General features: G+C 34.8%; 1 protein-coding gene across 1 annotated transcript in view; it reads right to left on the bottom strand.

The window, feature by feature from the left end:
- Positions 1-6,340: 6,340 nt before the first annotated feature.
- pitpnab (phosphatidylinositol transfer protein, alpha b) overlaps positions 6,341-13,687 on the bottom strand; it is a 39,353-nt gene continuing 32,006 nt past the window's right edge. The window contains exons 7-12 of the mRNA XM_052117569.1: positions 11,594-11,677; positions 11,424-11,501; positions 11,192-11,302; positions 9,975-10,097; positions 8,799-8,879; positions 6,341-8,633 (exon numbers count right to left, since the gene is read on the bottom strand). Of these exons, the coding sequence (XP_051973529.1) occupies positions 8,832-8,879; positions 9,975-10,097; positions 11,192-11,302; positions 11,424-11,501; positions 11,594-11,677 (444 nt within the window). The 3' untranslated portion in view covers positions 6,341-8,633; positions 8,799-8,831. The remainder of the gene's footprint in view (positions 8,634-8,798; positions 8,880-9,974; positions 10,098-11,191; positions 11,303-11,423; positions 11,502-11,593; positions 11,678-13,687) is intronic.

Genomic DNA, 13,687 nt, shown 5'->3' with positions numbered 1-13,687 from the left:
ATAGCATTACTGTAAAACATACGCCATGGAAAATACATTAGGTAATACCATGTTTTTGGACACTTTACTATAATGGTGATACTATTGTCTAGTACTGCTACAATAATTTGATCAAGCAGGGGGGCATGGTAGTTTACAACCCGTCTTTGTCTGTATTCTGTGAAACGAATGAATAATTTCTGTTGTGAATATTTATTTGATACAAAACATAGTAATCTTCTAGAGATTATGTTTAAAAAAAACACACACACATTCTCAAGGTTCTATGATTTGCTAATGATCTCAGAGCTGGAAAGTTTCCCTACATTTTTCAAACAGCACTTAATATTCGTGAATGCATAATGACACTATTAACTTTATTGATAATAATACATTATTTTAGTAATTAAGTCAATATGTAATAATTACATATATCACATATATGTAAACTATTATTTTTCAAATTGAACCCAAAACCCAGTTTGAATCAAACACATCCCACTTTCCGATGGCCTCATAAGCAGGGTTTAGTCTAATCTGCCTTCGTATGTTCAAATCCAAATAAGACTTTAAGGTTTAGCTGAGGGGAGGGTTAGCACTGACACAATCTATCACAATTGTGAAACAGATTATGGATAAATAATAAAGTGTTCACTCAGTAATTTGAATCTAATTAAAAATCTATATTTTAAAAAGAAATATGTCACATCAGCAAACAACTGCTCATTCTACATGGAGAGGGTCCCCTATGGGAGCTGCAATGTTTGGATCACATGACCAGCTGCTTAAAGGGATAGTTCGCCCAAAAATTAAAACGTTCTCATCATTTACTCACCCTCATGCCATCTTAGCTGTTTATGGCTTTTTTATTTTTATGACATCATCAGCAATCCAGCTATATATATATATATCAATCAGTGGTGAGAACAAAATGTAACTCCTTTTTTTCTGTACATTGTGACAGCAGTCTCCTTGGTGATCATGAATTCAAGCAGGATTACACTTTCAATAGCACCATCTAGCGCCTTGTGCATGCATCAAGAACTAGGAAGTGCTATCGAGCTTGAAAGAGAGACTGAAATGACAAGATGTACAGTGAAAAAGTTATATTTTGTTATATATATTTTGGTCTGTTCTCACCCAAAACAAACTTGATTGCTTCAGAAGACATTGATTAAACCACTTTTAAGGATTTGAATGGATTACTATTAAGTTTAATACTAGACTAAAGACTCACCTCTTCAGCCAGCCAAACACCTAATTTTTCCCTCAAGTTAGGGAAGTCTGTTGAATGCTTGATTCTGATTGGTTCACGGACATTCTAAGGTGTGCAATTATTTTTCAAGTAAACACACGGCTATAAAGTAGTCTTGACCGCATAAAGGTTCCATATCACTTTGACAAATTATTTCAGTTATTTCAAAGAGCCCTACAGGCTACCACAACAAAATAACCAATTAAAACAAAGACATTGGTTAAAGTAAACTGGTTAAGAACGTCAAAACAATGTCTATAATATCCTACAGTTATTTTAATTTCAGTTAAAAAGAGCCCTCACGCCCCCTCGTTTCCCCCGCACTTACACACGCGCACACACACGCACGCGCAAACAAACACATACGTACGTACATGCGCGCACACACATATACTGCCTTGTTACTTCAATGCCGAAAGTTCTACAATGGCTTGAGCAGTATCAAAGCCAGATAGGCCTTCACTTGACCAATACAACTGTTTCTATATTATCTGAGATATCTGTAGGAAAAACCCTCATGCACCCGCTCTCACACACACTCCCACACAAACTTACTTGTGATAGAAAAAAGGTCTTCATGGGGATGAAAAAAGTTATTAAGGTTTACAACGGGAATATGGCGATTTTGAAGCGATGTTACTTCTGACGAGAGCTGCAACAAAAAAAGGTAATTAAAGAAGCGAGATGTCTAATTTTCTCAGTTTCTCTCTTTCAATCCCTCAAATACAAACTCACACACAAATGCATTACCTCATTACCCACTATAAATCCTCGAGTAAAGATCCGCAAGCTTCACTATCCTCCGTTGCTAGTTATAACGTGATGTTTCGAATTAGCAACAAAGGCTCGGACTGTAAGACCCTAAATCTATGGCAAAAGCATTTTAGGGTCTTGAGAGAAAACCCTGAATGATGTCTTAATGTGTGGTAATCGTGGTATAAGCGGAATAATTGACTCCGGACCTTTGAATTGTTTAAAAACGTTGTGACCGCATTATCACCTTGGATGTGCGAACAATTCTGCGGTCTGTCGTCAATTATTCCTTACTTCTTAGTTATGCTGCGTTAGTCAGGTCTGCCGGAACCAGAAACACTTCTCAAAATCTATAACCTTGTTTCTGTCTCATCCTCAGGATACATATCCTGAGGTTACCAGAGCCTGCCAAATCCAGCTCTGGTCCAATCCAATGTTCAGCTTTCACCTCTGTGTCTCTTAGCCATGACTACTAACTGCAGCCTGTGACAACCAGACATCAGTTCAGTCTACTATGATGGACTTCACAGAGAATGAACTGCTGCCAGCTCCAACCGTTCAACAAGGTATAATTCCAACCTTGTCTCATAGAATGTAATTTACATTTTTGCAAAATGATTTGTACATGCCACATTCTATGTTTCACTGCAGTTTATTGGTGGAATTAACACTAGAATATTTTATGCTTGTATTACAGATCCAACTACATTTATAAACTTTTCCCCAAAGTGATAAGCTTGCATCTGTTTTAGTCAGTTTTTTTACCTCTCATTTGCTTTTAGGAGAATTTTGGCTTTAGGTTAGGGAGGTATGTTTACTAATTAAAACCAACTAACATTCACCTTAAAACCCTTGTCTGATTTAGAAATAATTTCAATCGATTTTGGTGCCCCTCGCTGGACATTTTACTGCGAAACTTGTAATGAAGCACATAACTTTGTTTTGCAAAAATGCTGTCACAGTCATGTATTTTTCATGAGATCAGTCACTTCACTTGTCTGGACACATCTGGACAACAATGCACTTCAATGACCTTGCTTGCATCATCATGATCATAGGATGGATTACACTCTCTTAAAGTGTAATAAGTAAGCAACAAATTAATGTCAACTATAGCATTCATCAGCCAAATAAAAAAAGGACACCACATTTACGTGCACTTCCACAGTCAATTCGGAATGGGCTTTAAAAACACTTAATCATAATCTTACAGTTCAATCAATAACCTTTCATTTTAAACATTGCCTATGAATATCTACTCAGTTTATTCAAATAATACATGACTTGTATTACACAAAGATAACTAATATTTATATTATATTCATGCTGTAAAGCCAGAGGGGAACTGGCTCCACCAGCTGAGCCTGGTATGGCCAATAATTGGCAAATAATTTTTAAAGCATGATTTTCAATAATCTTTTCTTATAAATTGCTCAGTGAAGACTTTAAGACATTACAGCATAAGTTTCGTTTACAGAATAATAAAGGTGCTTTGAATAAACAAGGTGTGTTGTGAAATGCATTATACAAATAAAAAAAAGACTTAAATTGACTTGAATGCTGCATCCAGGAACCCTTGGGGTCAGTGTAAGTCTACGATTACATATTCAAAAAATGATTGAGTGCACCTTTAATCAAGAAGAATTTAAAAAAAAAATGTCAAGATATACAAATCAGTAACACACTACTTTTTAAAAGTTTATTTATTTTTTTCACATCTCCAATGTAGTTTTATTGGAAGATAAGATGACAAAAGGCACAAATTCACATAAAAAAAAAATCAAACAGATGACATGATGGTGGGTGGTGTGAGAGAAGTGCTAAATTGATAAAACAGTTCTATTATATATATACTTCTGGAAATATAGTTTTTCTATTTTTCATTGGGTTAAAGTTTGACAAGAAATTGTGAAATCTAACAACAACATATGTATGAGAAAGTCCTGTTTACCGTGATCTGCCTCATATAATATTAATACAAACTGTTAATGATCAATTCATGTGGATAGTTCCTTTTTATAAGCCACCTGTCACTCAAACTCAAACTTGTTCTAAGTTTCAGTTCTATAGCCTCAATATAGCCGCATTTCTTAACCTGAAAGATCACAAACGTGGCTTCATTCACAGTGAAAGGAATTTAAAGGAACTTTGAAAGGATTTTAAAAGTGACAGACATCTACGGCTCACAGGATAAAATTCAACAACAATCAATGAATGAAAACATTTTTAGACACATCCTGCCAAAAATTATCTGAGGGTTTTTATAATGAATATTTCAATATCACTTCAATTCCAGTTTTTAATTCATCTAATGAACCATAAGAAACAGTATCTGCACCCACAGACAACATCCAGCCATTACTAATACGCTAGATGGAATTATTGTGGTTTGGAGACTCTGTGTGCTGATAGCCTGGCAGGACAGTCTGAAGACTTTTATAGATATATATTTATATATTTATGTGTTCATCTACATTTATTTATATACTATATACAAATCAATACATACATCCATACATCACCTTGATTAGACTCAGGACAAACGCAGTTCCATAGTATTGCTGATTGTTATGTTATGATGGCAATGAGATTCAGGAACGAGATTGGTTTTAATACTGCTGGAGTTACGCATATCTTTCCTATATCATAAAACAACCTCTGTTCAGTTCCTAAGGAATCAATTTAACCTTGTGTTAACCTACTAAGATCCTCTATATGGTATAGCCTTCTTTTTGGGCCAAGAGAAGGGAGCACATTGTGTTAATTTAGGTGTGATGAATTTTCTGCGGGTCCTGAGCATTGGTGGAAAGGAACGCAGGGGTGTAAACCTCCATTTTTAGTTATGTTACATGTCGGATGTCCCTCACGTAAATAAAAGAAACACTGAGAACTTCAAACACATGTACATATCCGTACACACATCACGTTACTGAGAAAAGACTGATTTTAAAACCCATACTCAACCCATTTCATGTTCCTACAACTGATTCAATACTTTTTGTATTCATTTGTATTAAATTCCAAATGCTGCAACATTTGAGAGGGTAGGGATACTACTTCTAAATTCACTATCTCACAATGTATTGTATTTGGAGAGGTTGATACAAGGAGGAATGGAGGTATTATTGCTAATATCTGGATACATGTCTCTTTATCCTTATTATAATTACAAGGGGAAGTAATATAAAGAATTCTTCAATGGAAAGGAGGTGAGAGAGGAGAGGACTGGGCAATATGCGCATTACGTAACACATAACTGAGCACCATAGCTGTAGCGCCCACAAAAAATAGAAGAAAATTATATTAAGCCTCTTCTGAAAGATGTCAAGACTACAAAGTTTTGTGTCTTTGAGCTCCTTTAAATATGTGTGGGCCAGAGGGCAGAGCCTGATCTCTGAGCTAAACCAATCAGAAAGAGAAGAGGAAGTTGTCTTTTAACACAACAACTTTGACCAAAGCAATTCATCACACACAGGGAAAATCATAGTAGAAAAAATAAGAGGCAAAAAGTCTACATCTTAAAGGGAAAGTTCACATAAAAAAAAATGACAATTCTGTAATTATTTGCACACCTTTCTTGTTTGACTTTCTTTCTCCCATGGAACTCAAAAGGCAAAATGTTAAAGGGGTCATGACATGAGAAACCAAATTTGCCTTGATCTTTTGGTATATAAGAGGTCTTTGTATCATTAAAACGTCCTGCAAGTTTAATATTTTAAGACGTCCTCCCCATTCTAAACGAATCATTTATTTAATCAAGCTCAAAATACAGCTCGTTCTGGATTCATGGTTAGAAGTGACGTGTCGGTTAGAAGTGACGTAACAGCGTTTGCATATGACCGCCTCCAGCACAAGATAACTACGCTTTAAGCGCAAGACAACTACGCTGATTTCAGTATCGCCGTGCGCCTCACAAGTGTTCAGTCGATGGACAGCGAGCTCTGACAGAGACTACTTGTGCACAGGAAAATTACGATGCCACACAGATGTGCTGTTCCTGGCTGTGGTCAAACAAAACCTCTGAATAAGCTGCCGAAAGATCCAGACGTCAGGGAAAAATGGATGCAGTTTATTTTTTGAGGACGTCCCAGTCACGGCAGTGTTAACTTAAGCGTTTGTTCTGTACATTTTAAGGATGACTGTTTTGAGAACAAATCTCAATATGATGCTGGCTTTGCCAGAAAACTGTTGCTCAAAGATAAGTCCGTGCCGACTATTCTGGGAACAACGACGACGCTAAACTGTAAGTAATCTATTTTAAACTTTAAACTACTTTTTAAAGCGCAATTTCATTCATTATGAATAATCACAGTGTTTTTACTTAGTTTACTTGCATATTGTTCTGGCTGGGGGCGTCAATAATTGATACATAGGCACTGACGTTAGCCAATCATAACAGTGAGCGTTAACACTGAAGTCTTAAATGGAAAACGCCCCAAAACAGACTGTTTGAATCAGAGGATGAGAAACAGGGTGGGAAAAGGTCATAAATCACTAGATTTTAAAAGTTTTTCTTAAAAAAAAATATATTAATACTATAATTGCACCTAAGGGAACATAATAATACAATAAAAAAAACCATGTCATGACCCCTTTAAGCTTTAATCAGCCTCGGTCACTATTCAATATCACTGTATCTTTTTTCCTACATTTGAAAGTAAATGGTGACTGAGGATAACATTGTGCATAGCATCGTCTTTTGTGTTCCATGAAATAAATAACGAAAGCCATATAAGTTTGGAATAACACGAGAGTGAGTAAATTATGACAGAATTTTCATTTTTGGATGAATTACCCCTTTAATATTGGTGCATAAATACCTGATCAATTAACAAACAAGCAATTAATGATTTCAACTTCAGCTTATTTCAAAGACATGTGTATGATACTGTAGAATGTAGCAGATTTGAGCTGGGCACAATTAACTGTTCTGTTTTCAAATATGAACTGCTGATGCATACTTTAACTTGATTTAACGTGATCAAAATGCATGTTACAGTAAGTCTCGGGTCAGGATGAAGAGATAGAATTGTACAGTACTATAATATAAAGATTTATAGACACACTTAAAGGGGTACCTTTGGGTAAATATAGGTTAAAAGAGGGTCAAATTAATCATATAGCAACAAAAACAAATCACTACAAGATTAAAACAAAACACATATGGAGAAACATCTTGGTCTGCAAAAATACATTGAATAACTTTCACTTAAAGGTACAGTTCACACAAAAATAAAAATCATCGTTTACCCTTATGACATTCCAAATGTGTATTACTTTCTTTATTCTACTGAACACCAACAAAGATTTTTAAAAAGATTTTGTGAATGGTGGCCAGAACTTTGAAGATCAAAAAGCACATAAAGGCAGCATAAAAGTAGCAACACAACTTCAGTGGTTAAAGGTGCTGTAAGCTATTATTTTCATGAAAACTCTCTTAAAGATATTAATGAAATAAGTGTCCTGAGATATCTCAGATATCTCAGGCAAACAAAAATGTGTCCGCAGACATTGATGCTTTTCATCTGCCAATCATTTTGTATGTTCTCATTTGAAGCAGATAATTGATGCTATGATTCATAATGTTTGTCAGTTGAGGGCGCTGTTGTGGCACTGTTGAATTTGACAGCCACAGAAACAAACAATGCAGCTGTTTTGCTCAGTTTTTATTTCAAAATTATCTTTGGAGGGTGGGATTTTGAAGTGAGGCGGCGTGGCTAATTCAATGGCTCGGTCACGTGAAAGTTTCAGAACGCTAAAATCGCTTTAGCACCTTTAAATGCATATCTTCAGAATTAATATGATAGGTGTAGGTGAGACACAGATCAATATTTAAATAAATGTTTTACTATCAATTCTCCTCCATGCCCAGTAGGTGATGATATGCATGAGAAATGCGAATCACCAAAAACAAAAGAAGGACAATGTGAAAGTGGAGATTTATTGTAAAAAGAAGGACTTCAATTTTGATCTGTTTCTCACCTACACCTATCATACCACTTCTGAAGATATGAATTAAACCACTGGAGTCAAATGGATTACTTTATTCTGCCTTTAGGTGATTTTTGGAGCTTCAAAATTTCTGGCCACCATTCACTTGCATTGTATAAACCTACCGAGCTGAGATATTTAAAAAAAAAAATCTTCGTTGGTTTTCAGCAGAAGAAAGAAAGTAATACATGTTTGGGATGTCATGATGGTGAGTAAACGATGAGATAATTTTAATGTTTGGGTGAACTATCCCTTTAAAAACCATGTTTGTAAACCTGTTACAAGAACTTAACTGCCAATCGATATTCTGAACATATATACACACACAAATAGCATCTGATTAACATTGAACTCATCTTAAAACACAGGCTTGAAGATAGTAATCTGACATCATAAATGACCTTTTAAGTTGCTACAGCCAATCGTCCCTGTGTTGTTGTAAGTAGACTTCATAAACTGGCCGTAACTCTTAAATCATATTTTATTTAGTCAATGTGCTCCATTGTCAGAGTAAAAGGAGGATACAAAGAATGCTCAGGATGGAGAGGCCACACAAAGGGCTGGATGATGAACGTTGATTATGTTTAAAAAGACATGTAGGTTTGCTTTGATTGAGGGTAGTCATGCTGCTGGTCCCCAGTAGTTCAGGTCTGGTCTGAGCGAGAGAGTTGGAGTGGAAATAAAGTGAGGGAGAGAGAGAAAGTGATGAGAAAATCACAGTATGTATTTAGTTCATATTTGAAATCTTAAGTTATTTAGGGGAATTTCACTTGCTGTTTTAGTTTTATGACATTAGGGGGTGCCAAAGATGGTGAATTACCATTCTGAACGGCAGCATCCAGGAACAGCAGCCTCAGTCTTCAAGAGCCACCATGCCTTTTACTGGATCTTTCACTCTCATCTAAGTGACAAAGAAACAGAAAGACAGAGAAGGAGAGCAATAAACAAGAAAAGAGAAAGACACAACAAGAAACTAAATTATTACCTGAGCTACAGATGTTCAAGCTATGAATAACAGGGGGGGAGTGAGGATGAGATGAGTAATCTCTTTAAAATGTATATATATATATATATATATATATATATATATCAATGAAACTACATCATTTATTTTTAAATACCATAACACATACTGTATGTGACATATTTCTTGGCCATCTTTGACACCAAAATTTGAAAAATAAAAGTGCCATTTGTGCATGCACATACAGAGACTTTATGGGGAGGGGCTTAAAATGTGATACAGGAAGGAGTTGCCTTAATGTGTTCCTGAAAGTGAAAGGTCTCTGAAACTCGGAAAGCCCCCAACACGTTCCCTGGGCAGTTGTGACCTGCTCTGCTGCCCCTTTTGTTCGCAACGACTGGACCTCATTATGAGCTACATTCAATTATTCATCTGCCTCATTACTCGTAACTGTCTTTGTGCATTGGGAATATACTAGCAGAAGGTGACATACAGTACCTGTCACACTCTCAAAACAACAGAATAAAAACCACAACTAATTCTCACTTCAAATGCTCATTTCAAATATTTCTGTTCTCTTCTGTCAAAATGCTCCTACAAAAGTATCTCAGCACAATTTAACTGTTAGGTAATTGGCTAAAACCTCATCAGTACCATATCAAAACTAGCAATCGACCTACACTATATATCGGACATTCAGTTTATGTAATTTGACGATTTTTAACCATTTTAACCATTTTTAAATTAGCGGCATTGACCGATTGCTGTGCCTACTTGTTCGATTAACTGATGTGTAATTTTCCTCTTGTGGCAAATCCATGGCAAAAAAAAAACAATGGATAATAAACAATTACTGTTTTCACATATTTTAGTGAACTGAATAAATACAATTTGCAATATTGTATAAAATACAGAAGGCTACGTATTGAACCTAAATCAATTTAGTATGTCTCATTTAACATTAATCAATTCTATATTAAACATATAAGGTATTAAAGGGTGTAAGAGAAATTCCGCTGGGTGGAATCTGACCTCATCCAGTTCCCTCCTGGTCTCTTCCTCCATTCTGCGGATATCATCCATGTTCAACTCGATCCATTTATCAATCCAGCAGAAAAGCTGCCGGTGGAAATTAGTGAACAAACGCTTCTCTTGCTGTTGGAGAGAGAGAGAGAGAGAGAGAGAGAGAGAGAGAGATGTTGAAGAAAAAAGTCAGGACCAAAATCTTTTTGGAAGGTGGATTTACATTTTTTTTAGTTTTGCAAGATGTCATGAATTTACCGTAAAGTCAACATGAAACTCTTTCAGAAGTGAAACAAGATATTTGACGAGAAAAAATGTAGGGAGACACTTCTGGATCATGAAAAGTGTTTAAAAACTCTAAACTTTATAAAATCAGAGTACTTGGTGACATCAGCCAAAAAGGAAAGTCGTGACAAAGGGGTGACATAAAAGAGCTGAAAAAATGTATTCAAATTATATATTATTTTTTTTATTAAAACTTGTAAATGTATATTTAAAATATATATATACAACTTCAAAAACAACTTAAAATAACTGTAAACTTTATAATAACTCAAATCTTTGCATTGTTTTTCTTGTAAGCGGTCCGTGGCAGCCAATCATATACACACATATACAGTAAATATATATATATATATGTGTGTTAGGCCTACATGTTTATTGTTTATATGCCTAATTTTTACTAGTTTATGTGTATTTACATAGATACAGTATATAGAACTATTGCTAAAACGGTACTGTCTCTTTAAGATTACCAGCTGAGTAATTCTTTTTTTAATTACCATTAACAAGTGTAATGGTAGCTTCTTCAATACATGTTTCTCTTTTTTTTTCAACAACTGACTGTAAAGAACAGAAAGGATATTAAAAGGGACATTATCATTGACAAATAGATTGCATGGATCTCATCTTTGAACATGCATTAAACAACGAGTCATACTTTTACTCTCAATCTCTCAAAACATTTACATCTCCGTGCTCAATTTTACATATTAGAAGATCGATCTTGGGATTTTATCAATAAGCCTATATTTGTTTTGCCAGACCTAATCCCTATTATTTTTGTTTTAAGTCATACTGTACATTTTGTTTTATAGGTTAAACAAATCAAAATTCAATTATTTTCCCGAACCCCCTGGAACCTGCTTGTGTACCTCCTGGGGTATGCGTTCCCCTGGTTGGGAATTACTGCCCTAGATGTTTCACACACTCTCAGACACACTGACCTTCTGAATGAAGTTCTCCACTTTGTTTTGCAGGCCCCACCACTTGAACTTGACAGTAACAAGTTTGTAGGCACACATGTGTGGGCAGTCTCTCTTTTTAGGTAGTTCTTTCTGCACACACAGATCAAAAACTGTTTAGATATACATTCCCACAAATAATTCAAGCTCAATGGTCATACAGCAAACATGCACTTACTGTGGCTGTATAGTTTAAATAGTGGGTGTCTCTCACCTTCCAATCAGGACCGAGTGGCCCTCTGCCAGTCTTTACAGACTTAAACTTTGTGGGGTCTTCTTCTGGTTTATAGTCCTAGAGAGAGTGAGAGCACTGATTAGACATGTACCTGGTCCTCATAGCAACAAACAAAAACTGTGATACTTGTGAAGCCTGTTGAACCTCACCTTTGGCTCAACCTGACTCCGGTCTGCAATGTCTATGTACACCACATCCACCTTTTTCCACGTGTCTGGATCTAGACCGTGAACCTGCAGAGATGAACACAGCATGTTTATTGTACATGCCCACCAATACGCTCATTCCTCCAAAAATCAGCTTATTAAAAATATACAAAAAGCATCCGCGTTTACATGTCATTTGAAATAATCCCGTTATTCTCTGCTTTTGACATCAAACCGTGAAGAGGCATGCACTCCACATGTGCGCACATTGGGTAAACCAGTAAGAACAACGGTTAAGGTGTTTAGATGCAATGCGAAAAGGTGTAATGGGAAAACAATGTACCCCTGTCGACTGGTCTTACGGCGTTTATGAATTTACAACGATAAATGAAAGTCATTTAATGCGTTTAACTGACCACCCAGGTTGTTGACCTATTAAGCATAATCTGTGTAAGAAGGTGCATGTAAACGTGCTTGGTTAAAAAGGAACCACAAGAGGTCAGACATATTGCAACCAAGGGCGTAGATTTGGTTTGATCATTAAGTTATTTATCTATCTGTCTGTCTATATAGACTTTAATACAGTGTTATTGATTTATTCTCCTCAGAGAAATAAAAGTGGTGTATCTGTGCGATTCTTGATCTACAGTCAAAGTGTTTTCTGAACAGTCACCTGGTGGCTGACTGCTACTAGGATATCTATAATAATATCAACAGGACTGCAAGTCTCCAACTATGTATGATCAAAACATTTAATTTCATTACAATATGTTACACGGTGCATAAAAACACTTCAAAATAATGCCCAGATAAATTAACTTTCATAGCATATTCTTAAATATTTGCATATTGTGTATCAAATCAAACATTCTTCCCTATCAGACATTTTTTATTCTTACCTGCTCATCTGAAATGCCTGCCTGGCTGCTGTCCTCACCCTGTCCCTCACTGTGATATATCCACATAAGCCAGACAAAAACAACTAATCATTTATATTAACAACTTTAACATATCCTTGCATACCACTGTATATATATATATATATATGTATATATATATATATATATATATATATATATATATATATATATATACATATATACACATACCATTTTATATAGCTAAATTATATTGGTGTATTTACATTAAGGGTTACTTTTAAAATGTATTCCACTACAGATTACAGAATACATGCTGTAAAATGTCATTTGTAACATATTCCATTAATTTCTCAATGTCAATAATGTAATCTAAATACTTTGGATTACTTCTTCAGCACTGGTAGTGTTTTTTACTTGTTTTGACTATAAAAACTACCAGTACAGTAAGACAAAAAACACATGTTAAAAATACATTCTCTGAAAAACCTAAATATCATATGTTGTGTTTCTTTTAAAACAAGATAAAGCAAATGCATCTTGTTTTAAGGACTTTTATGATATTTTTACAGAAAAACAATACAGAAATTCTCATCAAGAATACGATTTTTGCCATAATATCAAAGATCTTACAAGAGAAAACGAATTATGATCTAACGTGAACTTTCATGATTTAAAAAAAACAATATGATCGTGCCTATTATCAGGTGAATTTAAAGAATATAGAAATAGAAATAGCATTTAGCTTAGCATAAAGTTACATGTTCACATGAAGGTTTATTTCAATTTCTTCTGATCCAAACTTACTTACTCTGTCTGCTCGTATGATTGTAACACATCATAAGAAAGTGATTAATCGATGTTCAAATGCACTTTGGATCACATCATTTATATGCCAAAATGTCCTGAAAGGACTAAATATGAAATGAAACAAATGACAGTAAAATGCAAAGTAGTCTCTTCAGTAATCAAAATACTTTTTGAATGTAACTGTATTTTGATGACCAATTATTTAAATTGTAACTGTAGTGGAATACAGTTACTAATATTTTGTGCTTTATTATATATATATATATATATATATATATATATATATATATATATATATATATATAATCCTGTTATATGTAAATAATTTTCTCCTCTAACTGAAATTGATAATTTTATGTTATCATGGTCAGATTCACAAATAAATATTAACCCAAACTTAATTAACATA

This window comes from Xyrauchen texanus, chromosome 44 (genome assembly GCF_025860055.1).
Source record: "Xyrauchen texanus isolate HMW12.3.18 chromosome 44, RBS_HiC_50CHRs, whole genome shotgun sequence".
NCBI classification, from domain to species: Eukaryota; Metazoa; Chordata; class Actinopteri; order Cypriniformes; family Catostomidae; genus Xyrauchen; species Xyrauchen texanus.
Note: the sequence above shows the minus strand (reverse complement) of the source record. Positions and strands in the feature narration are given on the sequence as shown.